Source organism: Oryzias melastigma, linkage group LG9 (genome assembly GCF_002922805.2).
Source record: "Oryzias melastigma strain HK-1 linkage group LG9, ASM292280v2, whole genome shotgun sequence".
NCBI lineage: Eukaryota > Metazoa > Chordata > Actinopteri > Beloniformes > Adrianichthyidae > Oryzias > Oryzias melastigma.
The window spans coordinates 376,670-403,350 of NC_050520.1; the positions used below are offsets into that span (position 1 = coordinate 376,670).

The window sequence follows — 26,681 nt, forward strand, 5'->3', positions numbered from 1 at the left end:
AATCTTCCTCACAGTTAGTTTCAATACTACAGTTAATACAAAAAATAATGAAAGTTTAATTTGAACTAACTAACATTTAATGGGAGTTGGGGGGGGGGTTACGGTGTAAAAATCTGAAGTAGTAAAGCTCTTTGCAATAAAGATTACTTTGATTATTTGATTAATATCGTTTTTAATATTGTTATCGCACAAAATGAAAAAAATGATATCGCAATATGAAAATTCCCATATCACCCAGCCCTAATGTCAAATGAAGCTAAAGTGAGCATCTTGAACAGTAATCATTGACTAAATACTAGAGAATGACAGTCCATGCAGGGATGCATGTCAGCGCTATGAGAAATGACAACTGACACACACAATCCCTGCTCTGTTCTATCATTTTCAATGAGAAACTACATTTAAAAATGCCCTTTACGAAATCATTTCAAGTTGGGCTGGAGCACAGTAATGTGGAGTTTTACAAGCCTAGTTTATCTAAAATGTAATATAATAATAGGAAACTTCCCTTACCACAGGGCAAAGGCACTAAACACCTGAACAGGCTTTCTTTGTAACAGATACCTCATAATACTATCACTATCAAGGGTGAGAAATGATGGAGTAAGTCTGTCAACAGTTTCAAACTGCACTGGGAAAATAAAAGACAACTTCTAAACTATGCACACAATCATTGTTTTCATATTTACCTTTAGAAGATTAAATATCGCAGGAAGATCTGGGTAAATCTACATAACTATATATAGATTTGTCTCTTTAAAGCTGTGCTCATTAGGCTGTTTTTCATCAGGCTTCAACTTTCTCTCAAGTGTAAGAATGTGCGACACCTCAGGCTCTTTTAAAGACAGCGGCAGCCTTGCATCCTGCATCTGGACCTCTGTCACCATGGTAACAGCTGCCATGGTGACTAGGAAGCAAGAGCATAAAGAGAATGCTGCGATAGGCCGTGCACTGCAGCGTTCAGGGAAGATGTCGTGGCACGGGGGAGGACAGGACAGAGAAGGCTGGCTTCACTGAGGATGTCTGAAGACATGCGGGATGATCCAATGGAATTCTCAAGGAAACATCCGGCTGGTTTTACCCTACTGCTCTGACTACTCAGAAACCTCTGTTCAATAAATACATGCTTCACTTGTCTTCTTCAGTTTTTTCATCCCATTCATTTGTAAATATTAATGCAAAGTCAACCATTCCTATCAAATGTGACCAAGAAGATTTTAGAAGAAGAATGAAGTTTACTTCACACCAGTTCTTTAAGTGGACAACAAGAAGTGGCGGTGCTCTCTTTATCGGAAGTCAAAACATAAAATAGAATCTTGAATGTAAATATTAATCGATAAAAATAAGTCCTTTTTTCAACTTGTCTTAATATGAAATAAGAAAGAGGGAGCTCAAGTCTAGTCTAAAATAAATGTAGTCAAACACTAACATGTGTTCGTAAAATTATTTCAATGGGTGTACAATTATAACATTCATTTTCAATTTGATGTAATAATAGACAAACAGGCAACTAACAACACTGTAACAGAAAATAGTAATACTGAATTTATTTGTCAGAATAACCCTTTTTGAACAAGTATGTATTTTCCTAACACGTTCTTGCAAATTATTTTCTTTTCCAGGATATTTTTTGTCCTTACCGTAAGTTAGTCAAGTTAAAAACTGACCAATCAGACGCGTCAAATGACAGCGTGTGGTGCCCGCTGGCCCCCACCTTGAGCATTTGATTGACATCTTCTCCCGAGCTGCTTTCAGTGGAAGGAGGGATGTGAACTGCCAATAAACTTACTCATGATTGTCGACTGTAGCTGCCCTAAAAACGCGAGTTAGACAAACTCGGTCTGTCACTGAAGGTAGATTTGGCCTCATTTGGCGCCGGAGCAAAGGCATTTCCAACAATGTAAATACTTGTTGCTAAAGTTAATTTAAAGTAATTCTTACATAAATAAAGCAGGATTTGATGTATGAACTTAAATTTAAATGCAATTAAAATAAAGTACATAAATTTACTGTAAAATTATGGAGGTTGCTAATTAATTGAAGCACTTAAAAATTTTTTTTTTTGCCATTATCATGTGTGTTTTAAGGTTTTTACCTATTAACTGCTGACTGACCAAATAGAAAAATGATAAAGATTGAAAAAATAATCTCAAGTGACAGTCTGAGTAAATCAGCCTTCAATTTTGGATGCTCAGCCCTTTTCAAGTGAGAGAAAAGTGCTCAAAAATTAGGTAACATTTGACAGAGACTGTAAAACATTATATTCATCATCCTTTGGTGTGACGTTCTTTTAGAGGTAGATAGCTGTCACCACTTGACTTATTTAATATTTGTTCTGTTGTTTACAACAATTCTGCACTAAGTAGTGTCACTGCTGTTCATGTTTACTATTGTTAACATAGAATTTGACAGTTAATTCCAATTCAGTTGTCAATGCTTGTCAAAGACATGGTATTACTGATTTCAGCAATGTTGCACAAAAGCGTCAATAATTTGTTGAACAAAATAAGAAAAGTTGTTTATTATGATTGTGTTTAAGCTAAAAAAGATATATGGGGATATATTTTCCCAAAAAACATGTTCTTCTACATAATGCCAGTTATTAGAGAGGATTTTTACCAATTACCGCAGTATCGTGATAATTGGTTGAAGGTTGTAGACTTCTGCCCTAAAGAGACACTGAAGAAGCAAGAAAGAATGAAGGATGGATCAATCTCTATCAGCCTTACCAGGACTATCAAAATGTTATACCTTAAAAATACCCATCATTGTCAACCCAGCTTATTTGGTGCTTTTTTGTGTATACCGTACATCAACACTGCCAAGAGTTTACTAAAAGCAAAAGAAAGCCAGTAAAATAGGGTCTTTTTCCTCAGGAATCATAAAGAGTGTACTACAGAAACCTCATGTTAGTCATGCTGTTTGCTGGACTACACCCCACTCTTTAGTAAAACAACATCCATCTGTGTTTTCAGAAGAATAATCTTTCACTGTAAAGGTTGGTCTTACCTCAGCGACTTTTGGGGGAACTCCATCTCCCAGAACTTCCCTGTAGAAGCACTGCTGGGTCATGTAGCAGGAGAGGCCACTGGTTCTCTTGAAGGCATCTTTGAGCCGCTTGAGTTCCGCTTCAGTAACTGCAGTACAGGAAGAGATTAATTTAGAAAATCCCTGAATCCTGTGGATGATTCACCATTGTGTATGTGGTCAAAGTTTCAGTGTAAGGAAAAGAAAAACTGATCCCACTGCAGAGCAGGAAAGATTCAGAAGAGCGCACAGTGAGTTAGACTCAAACCCATTTAATGATCAAACTAAACCTTGAAAAACCAGGGTTGCTTTCATTGGGATGGAAAGAGGTGAGGCAGCAGAAACACACAGAGGCCTGTGTGATGCGAAATCAAACACAACAACATATCGGCCTGTGACACTTCTCTTTGCATTTCAGGATTAATCCCTTTCCTGTTTGAAGGGAATTTACCTGTGTGCTTCCTCTCCTCTGGCTGTCAGTTGGACTGCCTTAAACAAATGTATATGTAGGGAAAATGTTAGGCTAGTAAACAGAAGCATGGTGGGACACAAACCAGGACTGGAAGTTAATTATACCAGTGAAGTCCCAAAGGATGCCAGGAGGGCAAATCCTGATGACACCATGCTGTAAATAGGATGTTACTGTTGGCTTTGCTAATCTTTTCTTTGTCATTTCATTGTTGTTCGTGACAGCGGGGGTCGTCACAGCGAATCAGCTTTAACTGATCCACACATGTGGTTTGTCAGTTTTACGCTGGGCGCACTTCCTGACATAACCCTGTATTCTATCCAGACTGAGGGCTGCCACAAGGAGACCCAGGCTTGGGCCCCCTTGTGGCTACACAGTGCAGTAACGTGAAGGGTCTTGTGTTCACTGGATGAAGCTCATCACGCCCCTTGGGAATCGAACCCTGATTTCCTATGTGCCAGTCGTGCACACAGCCAGCTCAGCTATCCAGCTGCTTGAAGGCAGATAAATCATTCTAAAGTCTAAATGTTTAGGCAGAAGTAGCAAAACCTGTAACTGCATATAATGTGAATGTAGAGACATTCACACTAGAGGCTGACATTTTCTGGTAATTCTAGCAGGATGGGAGTCATTTCTTCCGTTAATCACGGGACCGGGACGGGATTAAATTCTGACGAGAGCGAGGTTCACCAAAAGCTGACAATTCAAGACACTTGTATGAAAGTTTTGCAGCCGAAGGTGCTGGATAATTTCACAGGATAACCTCACAATCTGCTAATGCTGTTATTCTTTCTGTTATCTTTCTTTTTTTAATTTAGAACTTTTCCTTGCAGAATGTCATTTTTCATTTTTTTGCTTAAATCTTCTTTTTCTTTCGGCTTTTTCCGTCAGCCAATCAGATTCCTCTATCTGTCTTCAGCATCCTCCACTCTAACACCAGCCACCTTCATGTCTTCATTCACTGCATCCATAAACCTCCTCTTTGGTCTTCCTCTAGACCTCTTTCCTGCAGCTCTAGACTCAGCATCCTTCTACCAATATATTCACTGTCTCTCCTCTGAACATGTCCAAACCATCTCAGTCTGGCCTCTCTGACTTTATCTCCAAAACCTCTAACATGTGCTGTCCCTCTGATGTATTCATTCCTGATCCTATCCATCCTGGTCACTCCCAAAGAGAACCTCAGCATCTTCATCTCTGCTACCTCCAGCTCTGCTTCCTGTCTTTTCTTCAGTCCCACTGTTTCTAGTCCAAACAACATGGCTGGTCTCACCACAGTCTTGTACACCTTTCCTTTCATTTGTGCTGAAACTCTTCTGTCACACATCACACCTGACACTTTTCTCCACCCATTCCAACCTGCTTGCACTCTCCTCTTCACTTCTTTTCCACACTCTCCATTACTCTGTACTGTTGACCCTAAATACTTAAACTCCTCCACCTTCTTTATCTCTTCTCCCTGTAACCTCACTCTTCCACTCTGGTTCCTCTCATTCACACACATGTACTCTGTCTTACTGCGGCTAACCTTCATTCCTCTCCTTTCCAGGGCAAACCTCCACCTCTCTAACTCCACCTCCACCTGTTCCCTGCTCTCGCGACAAATCACAATATCATCTGAAAATATCATAGTTCATGGTGATTCCTACTTAATTGGAAAATAAAACATTTTTGTGCAACTCAAATGCTAACTGTACTTGTATTCATCTATGCACATTAGAAGCATGAAATACAGACACAATACATCAAAGTAGCAGCTCTTATGGTTCTCTGTAGTTTTCTACAGGCTGTTTTATTAGGTTTAGTAGAATGAATATTGAAAATATAGTTCATGGTTTTGGTGTGCCACCCCAAGATTTAAAGTGGCCCCCTACCAGCCACCCCATGAAACATTTCTGAAGGCACCAGAGTGTCAACTGCCTATTTAACCTATGCATGGACAGGAGATTATGAACTCGATGCAAGAAGGTCATCTGGGGAATCGAACCGATGACCTGGAGCCTGACTAACCACTGCACTACAGTAATTGAAAATGTAGAAATGTGGACTCAGCTACTGCTCTGAAACATGCTGGGAGCAGATACAATTAAACGTAATGTTTTACATTACGACTAAATAAAAACTAAAATATAAAGGAGCGGGACAGGAGCGGGATACATTTAGAACGGGAGTGGGACAGGAGTGGGAGTCGAGTTACTGGGAGCGGGACGGGATTATTTTTTAAAACTTTGGGTTGGGAGCGGGACGGGACTGCAGTGAAAATCCACTCCCGTGTCATCCTCTAATCCACACCAGTGGCCCTCTGGAGGTCATTCTGTAGGGCACGAGCAGTGCTCAGCCTGTTGCACAAAGGAGCAGGTATGGGTCCTGCTGAGGGGTTGAGGACCTTCTACGGCCCTGTCCAGCTCTCCCAGAATAACCACCAGTCTCCTGAAATCTCCTCCATGTTCTGGAGATTGTGCTGGGAGACACATTAAACCTTCTTGCTGCAGCACGTGTGGATGTGCCATCCTGGAGAAGTTGGACAACCTGTGCAACTTCTGTAGGGTTAAGGAATCTCCTCATACTGCCAGTAGAGATAATTATCAAGCCAAAATCAGCACGAGTGGAAAACCAGCCAAAAAAGATCAAGAGGGAGAAACTTGAAATGACCTCCACATGTAACACCAGTCCTGTTTGGAGGGTTTTCTAATTGTTGCCACTGAAGTGCACCTGTTGTTAATTCATGAACACCAATACAGCTGAAATTGATTAACGAGGCCCTCAGCTGATTAACCAACAAGAACATTATCAGACAGGTTTAATTCAATTCATGCCAGGCCCAATAAAAAAGTGTTCCTTTAATTTTTGTGAGCAGTGTACAAACGTTCTCGTCCCACCCGCCTAAGGTCCAAATTAAATCATGAACAAAACAGTTGAAATTATTTTTTTTGTATTAATTATTTTATCAAAACTAACTGTGGGAACATTTAATTGTTTAAAATAATAATAATTATCTGTCAAATGTGACACGCCAGGCCCAATAAAAAAAGTGCTCCTTCAATTTTTGTGAGCAGTGTACATGTTTTTACTTTTTTATATTTGGCCACTTTTACTTAAAACTTGTGCTGGATTTTTGGAAGACTTGTATAGTTAATCAATGTAATTATATGAATAAATATTAATTTCCTTACAGTATTATAAATGTGTATTTCATGTGCTACACTTCAGATCTACTTGTTGATATTCATATAATTTAGCTTTTCTAGACAGGAATCCAGTATTTATCCTAACAAATACAAGCCTGATGGTCTGTGGAAACCCCTTTGCCCTCATTTATATAATACAATTAGGTATAAATAAAAAATAAGGATTTAATGAAGCTGTATTTGGAGAAACTTGCTGTTTTTTGCTATATTTTGCTGTTTGAGGCGCACTAAAAGAACATTAAACCTTTTCAGTTGGAATTCTCTTTTATGGCTTCAGCCTCGTTGGGACTGGTCAGGGTCCACGCCAGTCTTCTGTTCTTGACATGCCATTGTAAAAATTACCTCATCCTATCTTTTCCTGGTAGATGTGTACTCATTAATCTACTGATATAACGTGTTGTTTGGCTAATGGAAAATAATGGTGCTGTCAACAGTTCCAGAGATTCCACAGGTTGTTACTGATGTGAAACTGGGTCAGACAGATCTGACTTTCCGGATGGCTCTACTCCACTACCTAGCTGACACCAAACTACAGCAAAGAGCCTCCTCGATCTGCTGCTGCAGTGAACAAATGCGGCTCCATTGTCTTCACATGCAAACAACATTGGTGGTTCTTTCCAGAACACCAGGACTCTTTAGCCTTAGCTAGGAGCTAAAACTCAGGTCAGAAATGTGCTAATGTCACATCTAGAGACGCTGGATGTGCATGCCAACCTACTTCAAAGCCACAAAAACACCACACTGGATGGCTTTCTTCACACTAAGAAGAGTCATGTTAAAATGCTGACAGAAATGACAGCTCTAATGACCTCACTCTGAGAGCAGCATAGAGGGCACGATGACCTGCTGACTGACTCAAGAGGGAGCTTGAGTCATCTCAGGTGACATTTGAACTCAAACATGCTATTTTGATCCTAAAGTGGTAATTAAGGTGTTGAGTGGATGATGGGTCACAAATTCAAAAGGTCACCCAAAAGGATCCCAGATGTTCAGGCTGATCTAGGAGGATCCACAGGACAGTCCTGCTTCCCAAAAGGAGCAAAGACAAGCTGCAGCTGAGCCTATCTTCTGGAGGAAGTGCAGCACGGCAGCCTCCTTTAGACTCGATGAGGGTCTTCTGTTCGCTGCCCACCACAAAGTTCTGCACTGGTTTTCAGAACCAAAGGTTTCAGCAGAAATAAACAAGATGTGTGTGCAAGATGAAAGAGACAACAGGGGATCAAAACAAGAAGCTCATGTTCAAGGAACTAGTTCCTTTTGACTCTTGAGAAACAGCTCAAGCCAACAGCGAAGTCAATGCAGCTAAGACCTCACATCATCCTGCACAAACAATAGGCAGCAAATGCAGCACATGTAGAGATGCAACACACCTACGGCTTAACTGTGCATGTTACCATCAACCAAAACGGGGAACCAGATGCAGTCTTTCTTAAGAAAAACAACTACAGCCTGTAACCCCTTCAGACACTAAATGTAAAAGCTGCAGGGATGTGAGAGCCTCTGGCAGCAGCTGGACCTCCACATCAGCTCATCTCAGGGATGATATACATAGATGAGCATGGCTGAACTAGACAAATCAACGGCCCCCTCACAGGCATGATTCCTGTTAAAAGATCTCTCATCACTCCGCCACCAAGGCATGATTCCCTCCGTTCACTCCATCCTATTCCAGCCTCATTACACTCTGCTCAGCCGGTCTGTGACAGACTGCATCACCTCATTTCCATACCAGGAGCATCAAAGACCTGCAGATGCAGTGTTAGTGAAAAGGTCTGACTCTATTCCAGCTGCACATGCGTCTCCCTCAAGGAGCTCCAGGATTTAGCAGCAAATGCGTACAGTGCAGACGAAGCTATCCACAGTCACTGTGGATAATTACAGGAAACTCCTTTCATACCATTATGTCTGAAGAGACTGACGCAACAAAGGATTGAAGGAGAATTAATGGGTCTCGGTGGACGTTATGTGTCTGAATGAAGGGATCAGCAGACAGACGGCATGTTGCAGCACTTTCTGCAGACCTGTGTCTGTGGAGAATTAATACAAACTCTCCTTGTTGACTTCATAAAACAAGGCTTAAGAAGAGGGGAAAATAACAAATATAAAAGATAAATCCATTAAAATGTTTATAGAAAATATTTGGGAAAGCAGAATAGTTGCAGTTTTACACATAAAGACCCATTCCAATGAAAGTTGTTCTTTGGTGTTCAATTTGTTTCTCATGGTGGAGGACAGATGATGTTACACACCTACACTTTAAAACTGCATTTATGAGAATGTCTTTATTCAAATCATCGTGAATCAGGAGGATATGAAAAAAAATGTTTGAAAAAGCTTGTAGCAGTGATGAAGATACTACAACATACTACAACTTCAAAGAAAGACTGTAGAGTTAGCTGATTTCATTATTTTGTTATCAGACACATGATTGTTTCGTACATGATTGTTTCGTACCTGATGCCTGTTGTCGTGCACGACAACAGGCATCGCAGGAAAATATGAAATCTGCAATAACAGACCACTGCAAACAGGAAAACCACATCATGGACTGGGAAAAGGCCAAAATCATCCGCACTGAAGAAAACAGACATCAAAGATGGATCATGGAAGAAGTGGAAATCAGAAAGCCCAGACCGCCATGAACAGGGATGAGGGGGCTTTTCTGCACTCCCATACTTGGAGCAACATCCTCCAGCAGCGAGCCGGACAGCGGGGGCGGAGTCACCTGTCAGACTTTGACAGGTGACTCCGCCTCAGAAACAATCAGCTGGTTTATACACGTCACACTCCACCACCTGGTGACGACTCTGATGAAGATGGAAGCTCTCCGTCGAAACATGTCAGGTACGAAACAATCATGTGTCTGATAACAATAATTAAATCAGCTAATAAGAATACAGACACTGTGAATTTTATCGCATTAATAAGACTGTAGAGTATTGTACAAAGTATTTCAACATCTACATTATAAAGAGTTTATAAGAAAAATATTTATTTTATTTAATCTTGAGACGCTGCTTTTTAAATATCATTAAGTTAATTGTTCTGCACTTTTTACTATTTATTGCTTTAATCTGTTTTACTCAGTAAAGCACTTTGTGATTTTATCTGTGAAAGGTGCTTTTTAAATTAAGTTTATTTACTTGAGGAGGGCCCTACTTCCTTATCAGAACGGAAAAAAAATCATTGATCTTAAATTATCAATTTTATTATGCGTTGATTAAAAAGAGATGAGTTTCATCTATCTGCAGTAAGTCTAATTTTAAAATGAGCACACGTAAATTAAAAAACTGTCTTTAATATTTATGACAAAATTAGCTATAAAATATAAACAGTAACAAGAGGTTCAAATTAATGTGGTGTGTTGTCCGTCCTGGGATGGGATCTCTCCCTCATGTGGGAATCCCTAAGGTTTCTTCTTTTTTCCTGACTCAGGTTTTTTAGGAGTTTTTCCTTACCGCGAGGGAGGGTCTAAGGACAGGGATGACCTGTTCTTTATAGTCTGTTTAGTTTTTACCTATTGTGCATATTTTATGACTCCATCTGTGCATCTGTAAAAAATACAGGCATGAAGCCCAATGAGGCAAATTGAATTTGTGATATTGGGCTATATAAATAAAATTGAATTGAATTGTTGGTGAGTGTGCCTGAACATCTCTGAAGGAAGAAGTCTTTTCTGAGATCATTTGTAAGAGAAACTGTGTCATCTAAAGAAACAATTAATTTCAATTTGTTTGAGACACCAATATGGATTTAGAAAAAGTCAAGTTGGGTTTTGTAATCACAGCAAACAACACCAGTAAAAATTATGTGAGCAGCAACTTTCACCAAAATGACCAAAGCTCTGCTTGAATTGAACTTTTAGATCAGGGAACTAAAGTGGTTCTCCTTAACCCTTAAAAACAAAATCTTTAACATTCTGTACATTTTCAAGTGTTATCATGATAATTCCAGCAGATTGTGAAGGAGAGGCTCGTTGAGTCGCTTTTCTCCTTCAGAATTTGCTGGAATTATCATGTTAATGGTTGAAAAGTTACAGTAAATCAAAGAACGTAGACACTGGAGCTCAGGTGTTAAAGGGTGAACAGAGAGGAAGAAAGTTCTTGTGGACATGAGGACAGAGACAGCTGAAAGGTGAAGATCAGCAGAAGATCTTCACAGAGTAAGTTTGATCCCTTTAAAGTTACCTTGAGCGTCAGAAGCAAAAGTGAAATAAGCTTTCAAATACAAAATGCACTTAAAGGTCAATGCAGGATGTAGCTAATATATCATTTAGCCTTGGCACCACACTTAAAGTTTTAAAATCATGAAGCGAACACTTCAAAAACAGCAAATGAAGTGAAATAAAAACAGACCAGAATAAAAACTTGAAACAAGAAACTGAGTCCTCTGAGTCTGCAGCTTCTTTCAACCAGTTGGTGGAAAGATTCTAGTTTTATTCTGAAAATATCTAACTATGTAAAGAGCTAATTGTTTTGAGCATTCAGTGACGTAACAAAACAGAAAATGTGTTTTACTGTCGCATGGGAGCATCTGAAATATACAAAACAAACACAAATGACTTCTGTGAAGAAACAAGTTCTGCAGAAGCCTTAATAAAATGTGTTGAACTTCAAGAAGCTTAATATCAACCTTCTGATACCTAAACTAGCAAACATGAAAGTAAAACTGAGCCAAAAGTGAACTACATGCTGTTTGTCAGGTGAAAGAACATTTCCCAATTGAGCTGAGCACAAAGTTTTAATCAATTATAAAGTATAAAAGTTTCTGTCATCAAGTCTAACTAATTCTAATGACATGTTCAGAAGCTGCAAACGTTTCAAAGATCCTTTTATAGTTTGTAAAGACGCTATGTCAGCATTATTTAAGCTTTCATGATGTTGAAAATCCCGCCTTCGCCCATCAGCAGCCGGGATAGGCTCCGGCACCCCCGCGACCCCGAGAGGGACAAAGCGGTCAGGAAAATGGATGGATGGATGATGTTGAAAATATACTTGTTTTATGCATCATGTCCTCAACAGGTAGAACCTTTAGCCTCCAAGCACCTGTCCTATGGAATAAGCTCCCAGCTCATGTCCGAGAGGCCGACACAGTTTCCTCATTCAAAGTTAGGCTTAAAACATTCCTCTTTGGACAGGCCTATTGCCTGGCTAGCTAATTAAAGTTAAAGTCGCATTAGTTGTCATACACCTAGGTGTGTGACATTTGTTCTCCGCATTTGACCCATCCTCTGGGGGAGTGGTGAGCTACAGACAGACGCTCGGGAACCATTTGGTGGTTTAACCCCCCAATCCAACCCATTAATGCTGAGTGTAAAGCAGGGAGGCACTGGCTCCTATTTTTTGAGTCTTTGGTATGACTCGTCCAGGATATGAACCCAAGACCTTCCAATCTCAGGCCAGACACTCTACCACAAGGCCACTGAGCTGGCCGGATAGTGATCAGCATAGTGATCAGAGAATATTTAATTTATTGTAGCTGTCGCGGGTTTAGATTAATTTAAGATTTTCTATCATCGTTATTCTCCACATCAGCTCTGGGGGTTTTGTTCTCTATTCTCATTTACTTCACCTCTCCTCTCTATTATTTATTATATGTAGTTCTCTGTGGTTCTGTTTGGTGCAGTGTGATTCACATGTTGTTCCTTTCCCCCACTCTCCTCCAGTGGAGCGGGAGAGATTTGAAATTCCTGGGGATCATCTGTGTTCCTGTTCTTGGCTGTAGACCTCGCCTCTGGCTCGTCTTGGCTGTGGACCTCACCCCCACCTATCTGGCTGAACTCTATTCAATATACATAGTTGTGAAGTTGGATAAGCTATTTTTTCTTTAGCAGTCCTGGTAAATCGCCTGTCTGTCCTGGGATAGGATCTCTCCATCATGTGGACATCCCTAAGGTTTCTTCTTTTTTTCCTAAATCAGTTTTTTATGAGTTTTTCCTTACCAGGAAGGAGGGTCTAAGGGCAAGGATTACCAGTTTTATTTAGTCTATTTAGTTTAGTAATTAGCTGTTGCTTATACAGTATTTTATGATTGACTTTCTGCTTTTGTACAATTACCGGCATGAAGCCCAATGAGACAATTGTTTAATGATATTGGGCTATATAAATAAAACTGAATTGAATTGAATTCATTAGGAGCCAGTTGAGATGGCTTGTTCATCTGGTCCGGATGCCTCTTGGACTCCTTCCTGGAGAGGTGTTCCGGGCATGTCCCACTGGTCGGAGGCCCCGGGGAATACCCAGGACACGCTGGAGAGACTACGTCTCTTGGCTGGCCTGGGAACGCCTCGGGGTCCCCCCAGAGGAGCTGGAGGAAGTGGCCGTGGAGAGGGAAGTCTGGGCATCTTTGCTTAGACTGCTGCCCCCGCGACCCGGTCCCGGATGAGCGGAAGAAGATGGATGGATAAATTCATTAAACAGAAAAGTTGAAATAATTCTACATTTTAATTATAAACATTTCTTGGGAAAGAGAATTTTTATCTGATCTGCAGCTCAACTCAGAAATCCTTAGCATTCCTTAACACTGAGAGCAAGTGCACAGAAAGTGGGTGATGACAGGGTTCTGACATTATTTAGGGAGGATTTCTCAGATTTAAATTTTGTAAATCCTTCGGGTTGTTCTTTAGTGTTGTGCTTCCGTAGAAATATAGTTAAGAGGGCAAAAGCTTTAAAAGACTGAAGATGCAGCTTTGGTATTTTACCCTCATGTGTAGAAATACAGGCCTAGAAATGTTTCCATAAAATCTCTGGGGGGTTTTTTTATGGCTGAAGAGGAGAAACAAGGTCTTCATTGGAATTTGCTCCTTCTATGTGGACTCTAGGATGTCACCCAATGTCTTAAAGTTAGTGTGAAAATTGCAGAAGACATAAAAGCTGACAGGCTTCAATTTCACAAAGTTTATTTTTTTCATTGTGGCACTAGTGATGTTGAGTAGGACAAGCCCAACCACAAAATGTTTTCCAACAAGTGCAGTCATCACAAATAACACAGAAAGCTCAATAACTACAGCCTATCTTCAGCAGCCTTCACCCTCTCAGCCCTCAGTGACTCTGCAGGGAAATCCATCCATCACTGGAAGCAGGTGAACAAACCAAACCGCTCACCCATCCATCTTCTATACCTGATCAGTCCTGAGCAGGTCACAGGGGTCTATCCCAGCTCCTTAGGGGCAAAGCCAGGGTACACCTCAGACAGTTTACCAGTCCATCACAAGGCCATCACTCACATACCCACAGGTGTTGACAGTGACCACATATTGACTCTGTATACACTAAGACCAGGTTTTTCTGTCTGTGTTTTACCACTTATTTATTTCCAATATTTTTCATTCCACTAAAAAAGAGCTTATTAATAATGTAGAAAATGTGCTGGTGGAGCCACAAGCTACCCGCTCTCAGTAAATGGGAGGGGAAGGGGGGCATGGGATTTTTCCATGCCAACGGTCCCGCCCACAACTCAGAGGTGGCTGTCTAATGACCTCCTGCCGCACTGCAGAAACTATGTCCTAGAAAACGACACAGGTTTCAAGTTTTAAATTAAGAGAAATCTCAAAATAAATCAAGAAATAATCAGAGTGGGACTTTAAAGTCCCCTATGACAATTTCTTTTATTTAAAAAAACGTTCACAGTAGTGTTTTAATGATGATCATGAAGTTTTTAACCAAAAAAACCCACAACCTAAATGTCTTAAAAAGACATTTTTCATGTTGATCTGAAGCCTCTGTTTCCAAAATCTCCTCTGAGGGGGCGTGGCTTTTGGAGCTGAGCTGAGTAGCTCCGCCCTGATTCCCCCCCTGTCTGATTATGATAGCTCTGTGTCTCACTAGCATAAACCTTCACTCTGCTTCATAAAAACATCCATCAATCTGGGTAATGTCCAGCCGTATGGTTCTGATCCAGATGTCAGCTGGACGAGGAAGTGAAGATCTTCATGGACAGAACTTCCTCCAAAATCCTGATTCTTTCTCCTTCCAGTTCACCAAAGACTCTTTTAGCTAATTCTCCAATGTTTATTGACTGTGATCAATACATTCAATCATTGGTTTCTCAGAGTTCTTGATAAAATAATCAAAGCTAACATCAAAATGCTCTTTCATTGATTTACAATCCTTTCCAACTGCGGTCAAATGAGCCGCCGTTCACATTTCCGTGGTCACATCAAGAAGCTCCGTGGAGTCTGGTGGAGATTTTCCAGCGTTCTCAGTCCTGCTACCGTAAGTATTGGATGAAACTCACACCAAAAATCCAGTGATGCTGATTTGACCACAGAAATGTGAACGGCGGCTCATTTGACTGCAGTCAATGTGAAGATACCATCTTCTCTTCTCCAGAACCTGAACTAGACACTAGGAACAGATGAGGGTTTAGTGCATGTGCAGCAGAGCTGTTGATGGAAAGAAGATCATTCATTCAAACAGAGTCTGTCCAAGACAGTTTGATTGATTTAAAAGGAGAAATACTCAGAAATACAAAACAAAATGATTTCTTATTATATTTGTTCTCTTTCAGAAGAAAAATGACACAGACATGTTAGAAACTCTAAAAACAGGATTTTCGTTGGAGGAGGACTTTGAAGGTGGAAAAGTGGAGCAGAGCATGGTGTGAGGCCCAACAGCAGTCTGCCTACTACCTGTTCAGAACAGGTTAAAACAGTCTGAAGGCATCCAGGCAAGTCATTATTTCTGATACATTATCACTCAGAGCGTTAAATGGGTGTCTTTGACTGAAAGCTCCAGATCCTGGCACGGGCAAACACCCCACCACCACCACCACCCCTCACACACAGAGCAAAAACTGCTGCTTCATCTGAGAATTTTCAGAGACGCCTACTTCCTCTTGCTCTTTTATGAGAAAACAAGCTACACATTACAAAGAAAACTTCAAACACGGGGACAACATGGGGGCGAATGCTGTGCTATATTTAATCCTCGTGCTCTCTTATGAGGTCCAGATGACCCTGTGATCTCTCCCATAACAAAGATGGACAGGATTTCATGTCTGCCACGGACACCAGCGAAGATAAAAAATATTTGAAAAAAAAGTTCAGTGGACTGACTTGTGGGGTTCAGATGACCCCACTCGGATTGTAAACATGTCTAAGATGGCACAAGGGTTAACTGAGAGGACTAGGATTCTCTCTCTGGTTACTGATGATTTACTTAATTTTCCACATATGCCCCACTATAACAGCAACACACTGTGACTGCAGTGATGGACACATTCTCACAGCTGCTCGTCTAAATCTAACTATTTAGGACAGAGGGCTTCACATCTGAACAGCATCACCAGAGAACACAGGAAGCACCTACTGTGAAGGGGATAACAGGTAAATCTATACCACAGAACTCACATTTGTAAATGCATTTGGTGTCAAATAAGTAGAAATGTTCAGACTACACAACACTAATGTTTACAAAGAATTAAAACTTGTTTAGTTTAAAAATGTATTGATCAACAAGATCTTTGAACTTGCAAACATTTCACACACTGAGCTAATCCTGAGGAGATTTACACACTACAGAAGGAAAAACCTCTGCTTCTTGCATTCATTGAGATTCTAGCTTAAAGCATTCAGAGCTGAAACTTAGTACAACGAGGAAAAAACTGAGATACTTGATGATTTGAAACAACACATGCAGTCGAAGCACTCTAATCTAAGATAGGAGGCCGTAGTCATTTCATACATACTTGTGGTGTCATCAGTAGGAATAAAACACAATACTAACAGTCTAACACCCTTTGAATTTCGGTTGAATTGAAATATGACATGCAACAAATGAAACAAAACTATTGTGCTTGAAGAGCATAAAGGAGAAGAGTCCCAGAGTGATGCTGGACAACCCATGATCCAGAATGGATTAAAAAGTATTTTTCATGAACAAAGTTTACTCAGACTGTGGAAAGTGAGTAGAGGCACCAGCCTGTTCAAGAGCACATAGAAAGAAAGACGTAAAAAAAAATAAAGATCTAAATCTCTGAGCCGGCAACATGTGAGCATAAAGAGCTCAAGGCTTTCTACAGATCAGTTCAAAATGAAGTTAAAGTTAAAGTTGCATTAGTTGTCACACACCTAGATGCGTGAAATTTGTTCTCTGCAATCAACCCATCCTCTGGGGGAGTGGTAAGCTGCAGACACAGTCGCGCTCAGGAACCATTTGGTGGTTTAACCCCCCAATCCAACCCATTAATGCTGAGTGTGAAGCAGGGAGGCACTGGGTCCCATTTTCAGAGTCTTTGGTATGACTCGGCCAGGATTTGAACTCACGACCTTCCAGTCTCAGGGCGGACACTCTTCCACAAGGCTACTGAGCTAGAGTACAGCCACTGCTGTTGGATGAAGCAAAACATTTCATAAGCACAGTCTGTACCACACCTGTTGTGCTATGCAGATGTTGCCTTCATGGACCAGATCCCCATGTCGTAAGAAAACATTCATTAGTACTCAAAACGTTTTTGGAGGACTAGACCTGAATAAAAATTAATCTTAGAAACAATTAGATAAGCACTTTTTATCATTTAATAATATGAATGTCATTAAAAAAAACATAGGTCAATTATGGAAATTGTACCAATATTTCCGTTTCCCGGCAACAGGTGAGGGTAGAGGCTGCAGAGGAAGCAGCAAACAAACGTTCACCTGCAGACCAGGTAATGTGAAGGAAGAATGCAAAGCAGCTGGGTGTTAACCAGGTAGATCAGGCTGGTGAAGTGCTGCCGTGACGCCACAGCAAGGCTGTGCGTCACGAGGATGAACACTGCCCTGCTATACTACACTGTGCCCTAATGTGCCGGAGCTCACCTTGAAAACAGGAAACAGGTGGATGAAAATAAAAAGCTGAACTTCTCTGGGCTGATGAGATATTTATCAGACTGTTATACAGCTCGAGTTAAGGATTTGTACTGAAGTTAAGTCCAAACAGATGTTACAACCCAAAAAAAAAAAAACATGAACAAGACAGTTAAAGAAGAAGTCTTTGCAGTAACATTAAATCTTCTGAAAGACAGCTTCGTTTCCTATGACAGGCCTATGACTGCAGGAAAGCATCTGCTTCATGTCATCGTTTCCTGCAAATTTTGAGTTCATCCATATGTTAAGAAGGTTCTGGTGTGCTGTTTGCATTTTGGACCTTCTTCCACACATTATGTCATTTCTGAGTATTGTAATTGATTGTTAGTTGTTTGATTGTTGCTGTTAGGTTTGTAATAAATGCATGCAGAACACCATGTTCTTCACATAAATCTGTTTGAAATGTTAGGAAGCTTTGTGAAAAGAACTGCATTAAATACAGGCACGGGATGTAATAGTACAGTTGTGATCAGAAACCTGCAGAGGTGTAAGAGCACCTGTGACATTAGTGACTGTCCTGCTGTCTGAACATTATACCCTTTGGTTTGCTGTCATTAGCTACCTCGAGAAGAGATTCTCTGTGTTCTACTGCAGCATCTAGAAGTAGTTTGATTTAAACATTAACTTTCCTGTTCCTTAACAGACATCCTCACAATGGTTTCATAAATTTCCAAACATGTGAGCACTTGATTCTTGACTGCACTTCACCTTTCTACTATAAACAAACAAAGGCTCTGGCCTGCTTGGACTTTTCCAATGCTCCTTATGTCCACAGAAGCCACACTGTCATTGACAGGAGAAACTTCCTGTCCTTATAAACAAATCATATTAGAAGATTCTTAAAGACTCACTCCAAAAGTTAAAAGCATTCCCAATGGTCTTTTATTTATTTTCTCTTTTTTTTTAGAAACTCATTAATGGGTAATTTAACCCACTAAAATAAAAATATTAATATAAGCATTATACCAAATAAATATAATTAAACAGAGAGGCACATTATTTCAAGTTTTCACACATTTTTGATAGCTATTAAAAGACAAGATTTAAAAGTGCAGGAGTCAGCAGTCAGAAGGTCAGGGGGAGGACAGGAAAAGATAAAAGCATGTCCCCAAATACAGAACAGATACAACAAAATGTGCCAAATGTAACTTTTAAAACACAAGCAAATGGAATGTGGAATCAGATGGTTTGCTGTGTGGCACATGGAGTCCAAAGCAGCCTACCAGTCTTGCTGGTCACTGCTTTCGCCAAAAAAGTGAGGTCATATTCAGCCTGTTGGAGGATTAAAAGATATGAAATATGTTGTTAATCTGAAGATAAAACTAAAGTCAAAACTTTAGTCATGCCTTTAGCATCCTGGGACAGCCCCAGTACCCTCTGACTCTTAACTTTGTTTTGATGCCCTCAAGGTGTCGATTTTATGCTCCGACAAGCAAAACCAATCGTTTTTCGCAGTCTTTTGTGCCCTCAGCAATTACATTGTTAAACTTAGACAAAAGTGTTTTCTGAGGCTATTGCTGATCGTGACATTGTTTGTATTGTTGTCATGGAGCCAAGGAGTGCTTACTTTAAACTATGATGGTCTGGCACATTAATGTGATTGTGTTTGTGTGTGTGTGAAACTGCACTGGAAATGCTACAAATGAATTGCCCTCTGGGACTAATAACGTTTTCCGAATCTGAATCTGACCAGCCAGTGTTATACCCTTCTCCAGTGTGAGCTGGCAGCCCCAGACCAGATTATGCTAGTCCAGAATGGGGCGAGAGATGGTGTAATATGCAGGTATAAGAGCCATTAAGTCATTTTTTCACTCTTAAGACTTGGCTGAAAGGACCTGAAGAGAAGACCTAGAGAGGTTTTCTTGCAACTGTGCTGCTGACATTACAACCTGTAATTTACATTTACATACTTTCTACGCTCTCGTGACAAATCTTTGGCCCCACCCCATAAAAAATTCCTGGCTCCGCCCAATCACAAATCTTTGGCTCCGCCCTCGGCACAAATTCCTTTTCCTGCCTCCACCACAAATTCCTGGCTCCACCTCAGTCACAAATACCTGTCCAGTTCTCTATATACAGAGTATAGTTCAAAACTTCATTGTTGATTAGAAAGAGCAAACAGAAAACAAACACACTGCTTTTTTAATGGTTTTCGAATAAAAATGGTGCCTTAGTATTTTTTACATATTAATTAGAGCTGTCAGGCGATTACATTTTTTAATTGCAATTAATCGCATTGTCCATAGTTAACTCGCGATTAATCGCAAATTAATATGTGGCCTTTTTTTTTAGGAAAAAAAAATGTGTGCTTCGTGGAATTTAGCAGTTCTACATTAATTNTAAAATAGGTTGTAGGGGGGGCTCTAAGTGTCCCCTTCCCTTCTGCACGTTTTAAACGACACAATGTTTGTGGAATGCCTGTACCTCAGTCTCCAGAACTTTCTGCGGATGAGGGCCGGAGTTTGTTCTACGCCAGCATGGGCAGCAGCTTCATGGGTCCTCTCCCTGACTTCTCTGCACCTAGAACTTGGACACAGGATCTGTAGGTAGTGGTCATGTTCATGCTGGTAAAAAACATTTCTGAAAAGTATGTTGTTGATGACCTGCAGTTTTCTCCATTGCTGGAGGATTTTTTTTGTGCGGTATGGGAAAACGCTTGACGTTCTTGTTTTGTGGGCGTTATACCTGCATCCACATACCTCTTGATTGGTCGTATGTCAGAGTCTTGCACTTGCCCTTGATTCCGGTCGCTACTAGCCCACTCGTTTTCATCTTCTGGGGTCAAGATGACGGGTGCTGAGCAGGGGGCTGTGGTCTCACCCTCAGGATCCCTTGCAGTTGCAGAGGTGGTAGGGATCCTTGACAGGGCATCTGCGTTGGTTTTTCCAGGCCGGTACTTTATCTCGTAATCAAACAAGGTGAGTGGAGCAACCCGACGCTGCTCTACCAGGGCCGGACCTAGCCAGCCCCTGTTGGGGGTGCAAACAGAATATCGGGGGGGGGGCAAGTTTGGGTATACTAGGAGGTTGGAGGTAAATCCTCCCAAGCCCCTAAAATGTCCTTCTACAATGAAAATCATGTTTTAAGAGTTTTTAACATGTATATGTGGCATTTTTCTTCTGAAAGAGAACACATGTAATAAGAAATCATTTTGTTTTTGCATGTCCGAGTATTTCTCCTTTTAAATCTCTGCACTGAACCCTCATCTGTTCCTAGTGTCTAGTTCAGGTTCTGGAGAAGAGAAGATGGTATCTTCACATTGACTGCAGTCAAATGAGCCGCCGTTCACATTTCTGTGGTCAAATCAGCATCACTGGATTTTTGGTGTGAGTTTCATCCAATACTTACGGTAGCAGGACTGAGAACGCTGGAAAATCTCCACCAGACTCCACGGAGCTTCTTGATGTGACCACGGAAATGTGAACGGCGGCTCATTTGACCGCAGTTGGAAAGGATTGTAAATCAATGAAAGAGCATTTTGATGTTAGCTTTGATTATTTTATCAAGAACTCTGAGAAACCAATGATTGAATGTATTGATCACAGTCAATAAACATTGGAGAATTAGCTAAAAGAGTCTTTGGTGAACTGGAAGGAGAAAGAATCAGGATTTTGGAGGAAGTTCTGTCCATGAAGATCTTCACTTCCTCATCCAGCTGACATCCGGATCAAATGTCTATCTGCTTATCCATCTCTTTCTGATCTTTTTATAACATATTATTTATGTATTACTTACGTTGAGTCATTTTTATTTATTTGCTTTAAAGTTTATACTTGGTTCAGGTTTTTGTGTTTTGATCCTTTTTTTATTTACTTAATTTAGTATTCTGTTTAGCTATTTGTTCTTGTTATTTGTCTTTTAAGTGTTTATTATGTGCATTTTTGTCACTTTTATTTAATTAATTATTGAAGCTTAGTTTTCTAAATACTAAACTATATATTAAAACAGCCAAAACTCTTTCTTTGTAGCAGACGATACAAGCAGAAATCTCTTTTTGTAGTCATCAATGTACCAAACCAACAGGTTGTTACAACAGAACTCTTGATTCCTGTTTAAAAAATTTGAAAAATCCATCCATGAATAAATCTTTTGCAATAACAGATTTTATTTTCATCAGAAGGGAATGAGTTTAAATCCAGCATCTGGTATTTTGGTATTTCGTTGAATCTTTTCATTTTTGTTAAATTACTTAACACACATTATGAATGTTAATCAAAAACATCAGGATAATTCCTAAAACCTCATTATAATTTATTTTCTTTATAGGCATGAGTTTATTTTTTAGTAATACATAGTAGTAAGTCACTTATATGAAAATGAGCAAGATTTTAAATCATCTGTATTTATTTTATTTATTTCTCTGGGACAATGGACATTAAATTAACAAAGTTGCTATTTTTCATCTGTTGCCCTCGGACAGATGGCATGTTTTCTGTAAAGTTGGAATCAATAAATCTTTCATTATCTTATACCACTCTGGACCATAACCATCTGCACCTGCCATCTTTCCTCCTTTTAATCTGTTAATAGCTGCAAGAATTTCCTCTTTAGTTATAGTTGATCTTAGATGTTCATTTTGTTCCTCTGACACTGTTGGTAATCTAAGTTTGACAGGAAAGTGTTTACATTGAGGTCATCATCTAAATATGGTTGTGAGTATAATTTTTTATAATAATTAAAACAAATGTTTAATTTTTTCTTGTTCAGTTTCAATTTTTCCAATCAGAGGGTTTTTAATTGTATGTATAGTTCTCTCAGCCTGTTTTTTCCTGAGCTTATATGACAGAAGTTTTAGAGATTTTCCTCCGGCCTTGTAGTGCTGCTGCTTTATGAAAGTGAGTTTTTTCTGTATTTCGATAGTGTTCATATCGTCTATTTCTCTTTTCAGCTTTTTTATATCTTGTTTGATATTATTGTTTAGGGATTTAGAGTGTTGCTGCTGTAGTTCTAACAGTTTGTTTTTTTAAGTCCCGGAGCTTTTGCTGATTTAATCTTTTCAAGTAAGAGGAAGTGCCAATTATCCTTCCCCTAATCACTGCTTTAAGTGTGTCCCATAATATTCCTGGTGTTACTTCATCATTATCATTATGTTTTAAATACTCCTCAATTTCTTTCTTCAAACTGTCTTTAATCTTTAAATTATTAAGAATGTTAGTGTTCAGTCTCCATAACGTTGATCTAGTTTTCCTATTCAAACAGATATTAACATAAACTGGGTTGTGATCTGATATAGTACATGGACCTATCTGGCAGTCATTCACTCTAAAAAGTTCATTTTTAAACATGAAGATATAGTCTAATCTCGAGTAAACATTGTGAGCCCAAGAATAGTGGGTATATTCCTTGTTAGTTGGATGGCTGTCCCTCCACACATCTATTAATCTGAGCTCATTTATAAGATTTACCACCCTTTTTCTAATACTCCTCCCCTCTCCCTTCCCGTTCGATGAGTCTAGTTTGGCACATAGCGCGAGGTTAAAGTCACCACCGCATAATAGTAACCCTTGACTCTTTGANACATCTATTAATCCGAGCTCATTTATAAGATTTACCACCCTTTTTCTAATACTCCTCCCCTCTCCCTTCCCGTTCGATGAGTCTAGTTTGGCACATAGCGTGAGGTTAAAATCACCACCGCATAATAGTAATCCTTGACTCTTTGAAACAGCTAATTCTAGAATTTGTTTATATACTGACCAATCACTTCCTGGAGGAACATACACATTGAGCAGACTCAGGGTAGTACCTTCAATCTTACCAGTTATCATTATAAATCGACCCTCCTTATCTTTATGTTCCGATATATGCTCATAACTTAAATTACCGTTAAGCAGGATTGCTACACCCCTTCGCCTCCCCGAACTATGAGAAGAATAGAAAACATGTTTAAAACCAAGTTTGTTCAGTTTTGCGTGCTCACTGTCAGACAGATGTGTTTCCTGCATAAAAACAATCTGGGCTTTATCTCTTTTGAATTTAGTCAGGGCTTTCCACCTTTTTACTGGATTATGTAAGCCATTAATGTTGATGGATATCATTTTCACTGGTCTGTTACTCATCTAAAATATGTAAAGAAAAAATAAATAAAACGCACACACATTTTCATTGGCTCCCTGCACACCCTTGTAAACAATGAACATTGAACATAGAAACAAAAACTCAAGAAAAAATCAAAATCAAACTGAAATAATCGTGACTCCCAAGGTAGGGGTCCCTGAAGTGGACCCTGCTTCACCCCCAAGGGCAGCTTCTCCATCAGTTAGTGGGGAAGGCCCTTAACGGCTAAGGCCTCGAGATGAACTCCATCCAGAAACCGTACTTATTTACTCTTTACACACCATTAGACTGTCAGAATAGTTTTTTACTTTACAGAGGATTAAATGTGTGAACCTTAGTTTCCAGAAGGCGTTGGTGAGGTCCTCTGGAAGGCTCTGAGCTTATCCTTGTACCCAGTTCCTCTCCTGCTGCTCGCCGCCGAACCGCTCCCTGCTCCCCCGACTCTGGTCCAGGTCATCTGCTTCAGCCGCTCCAGCGCTGTTTCAGCTGATTTAACGACCTTCACTGAATAGCCTCTGCTGGACATGTCAGCCGCTGCGTCTGCCGCTGTGCTGTAGATTTTGGTTTCTTCAGTAAATTTCACCTTCAGCCTGGCTGGGAAGAGGGTCTGGAAGGGTATCTGCTGTTCTTTCAGGACCCTCCGCACCTCAGCATACTCTCTTCTTTTCTTCAGGATGAGAGGAGGGTAATCATGGTCCAGGTTTACTTGGCTGCCCTTCCATTTGAAACCCCTCTTCTGCCATGCTTTGCGGAGCACAACTTCTTTGGTCTTAAAGCTGAGGAATTTCACCACGATAGAGCGCGGAGGCGCGTCGTCCGGCGGCAGGGGGCCCAGCGAGCGGTGCGCCCGCTCGATGTGAAAGTCGATCTCCTCCCGGGGAAGCTCCAGGCCGCCACGCAGCAGCTCCTCCACAAACTCGCTCATTGTCGGGGAGTCTCGCTCCGCAGCCTCCGGGACCCCATAGATGCGAACGTTCTCCCTCCTCGATCGGCTCTCCAGGTCAATTAGTTTGTCCTCCAACCGCATCTGCAGCTTTATTACTTCCGTCATGGCGTCCTCCATGTTCTGGGTCCTTTCCTCAGTCTTCTCGATCCGCGCTTCTGCCTCTTCAATTCTCGCGGTCATCTTCGACATTTCTTCTTTAATTTCCCCCAAGCGAACGTTGTTTTCTTGGCGGAAGTCCTTTATTTCTTTAAGTACAACGTCGAGTTTGGCCATGATGTCTCACCTCGCGGCAGTACGTTCGCTAGCGCGTGCAGCTTCGTGGCTAGCGGAGTTAGCGGGGAAGCTAGCGTTGTATCTCCGGGAAAAAGTGCTCACTCTTCGATTTCTAGTTGTGACAGTTTAAGTGTATTTCAGTTACCCCTTTAATTTAAAATTTACATGTAGTGATTTTCGTAGTTTTAGCGGGGTAAAATTATCTAATTTCGTTGGTTTCTTTGGGAGCTCGCTCACAGCGTGGCCATCTCGGTGACGTTACAGCGGAAGTCCCCAGCACCCATTTCTAGAGGTCAACGGACAAAAAGTTGACTTAGGGTTTGGTTACCCTTTAAGCACTGCTCAGTGCGAAGTATTGTTTGTGCCGTCCTGCCTGCGTTACTGAGCGTTTCTATCTGCACCTGATCTTCTGCTTTATCTCTGATTGCTTGCTGCCTGCCCTGACCTTCGCTTGGACTCTGACTACTCTGGTTTGGTAACTCTTTAAATGACCATACTGCTATTTAACATGATTGGGGAGAGGTTGATAAAATGGAGAATCTGTACAATCTGTGCATCTCTTCTACTTCTCCCTTACTTACCTTTATGTGTTGTTTAACACCTGCTCACACGGCAACCGTTACGACTCCGATGTGAATGCTGGATTCTTTATGTTACTTAAAAAGTAGGGCGGGGTAGCAGTTATATTTTCCAGAATCAATTCGATTCACAAGAGCCTGAATCAATTCAATTTTGGGTTTTTTTTTTTTTTTCAATTCTTTCGATTCTTCAATTCAATTCAATTTTCAGTTTACAAATTTATACACATTTGTTTGGAAATACTATTATACATGAATAATCTATTATATAATTTGAATATATTTGTATTAATCTGATCCAGTTCACATCCTGTAAATGTATCAGTGAAATAATGAGATTGTTAATATCATCCAGAGTTACATGGATTCTCTAAAGGAGAAGTTCTAACTAAAATGTTCAGATCATTAACATTGGAAACATTGTTCTGCTTCTCCTGGAGGACGTTTCAGTTTGGACACTAGGTGGCGATCACGCTATAGAAGTACACCTTATTCTAGAAGAAAACAATGTTTTAGACCACAAATAGTTACTTAAAAAAACCTTTCCTCTAAAGAATTTGGAAGATTCATATAAAGATGTTCATTTAGTCAGAATGTTTGTTTAGGTTGACCGAGTGTTAGCATTAGCTATCTTATGGGATATTCTATTAAATGTTAGCATAAAGCTAGCAGACTTTACTTTTATGTGCTAAATCAATTTATATATTTTATGAATCAATTATTGATCTATTAAGCTTAAATCGATTCAAAATGATTAATCATTTTTTTCAACCCAGCCCTATTGAAAAGTGTGAGAAGAACTCACGTCATCCAATCACATCCGACCTCTGTGGTACGACCTCTGTGGTCCGACCTCTGTGGTCTAACCTCTGTGGTCCGACCTCCGTGGTCCGACCTCCGTGGTCCGACCTCCGTGGTCCGACCTCCGTGGTCCGACCTCTGTGGTCCGACCTCTGTGGTCCGACCTCTGTGGTACGACCTCTGTGGTCCGACCTCTGTGGTCCGACCTCTGTGGTCCGACCTCTGTGGTCTGACCTCTGTGGTCTGACCTCTGTGGTCCGACCTCTGTGGTCTGACCTATCAGGCACTCCGAATCGTTTCGTTGGGTTCAAATTTTTGCCAGACACCAGAGCCGAGTCAGAGCATTTTTTGTGAAGTTGGGGCTTAAATAACCTAAACTAAATGTAAAGTGCATCCAGAACGATTTTCCAAATAAAACCTATTTTCTACTGTAGGCCAAACTCTGCTGTTTACATCCATCTTGAGACTTCAGATTATGACAGTTCAGACTAAACAG

General features: G+C 40.4%; 1 protein-coding gene and 1 long non-coding RNA gene across 2 annotated transcripts in view; one reads left to right on the forward strand and one right to left on the reverse strand.

Moving 5' to 3' along the window:
* The window catches only part of LOC112136418, a 13,815-nt gene extending 12,773 nt beyond the window's left edge, over nucleotides 1-1,042 (forward strand). The window contains exon 4 of the long non-coding RNA XR_002917341.2: nucleotides 791-1,042. This is a non-coding gene — a long non-coding RNA (uncharacterized LOC112136418). The remainder of the gene's footprint in view (nucleotides 1-790) is intronic.
* LOC118599126 (ubiquitin carboxyl-terminal hydrolase 32-like) overlaps nucleotides 1-26,681 on the reverse strand; it is a gene marked incomplete at its 3' end in the record, with an annotated part of 63,962 nt that overhangs the window by 27,029 nt on the left and 10,252 nt on the right. Inside the window, 1 exon segment of the mRNA XM_036213468.1 lies at nucleotides 3,010-3,137. Within this exon segment, the coding sequence (XP_036069361.1) occupies nucleotides 3,010-3,137 (128 nt within the window).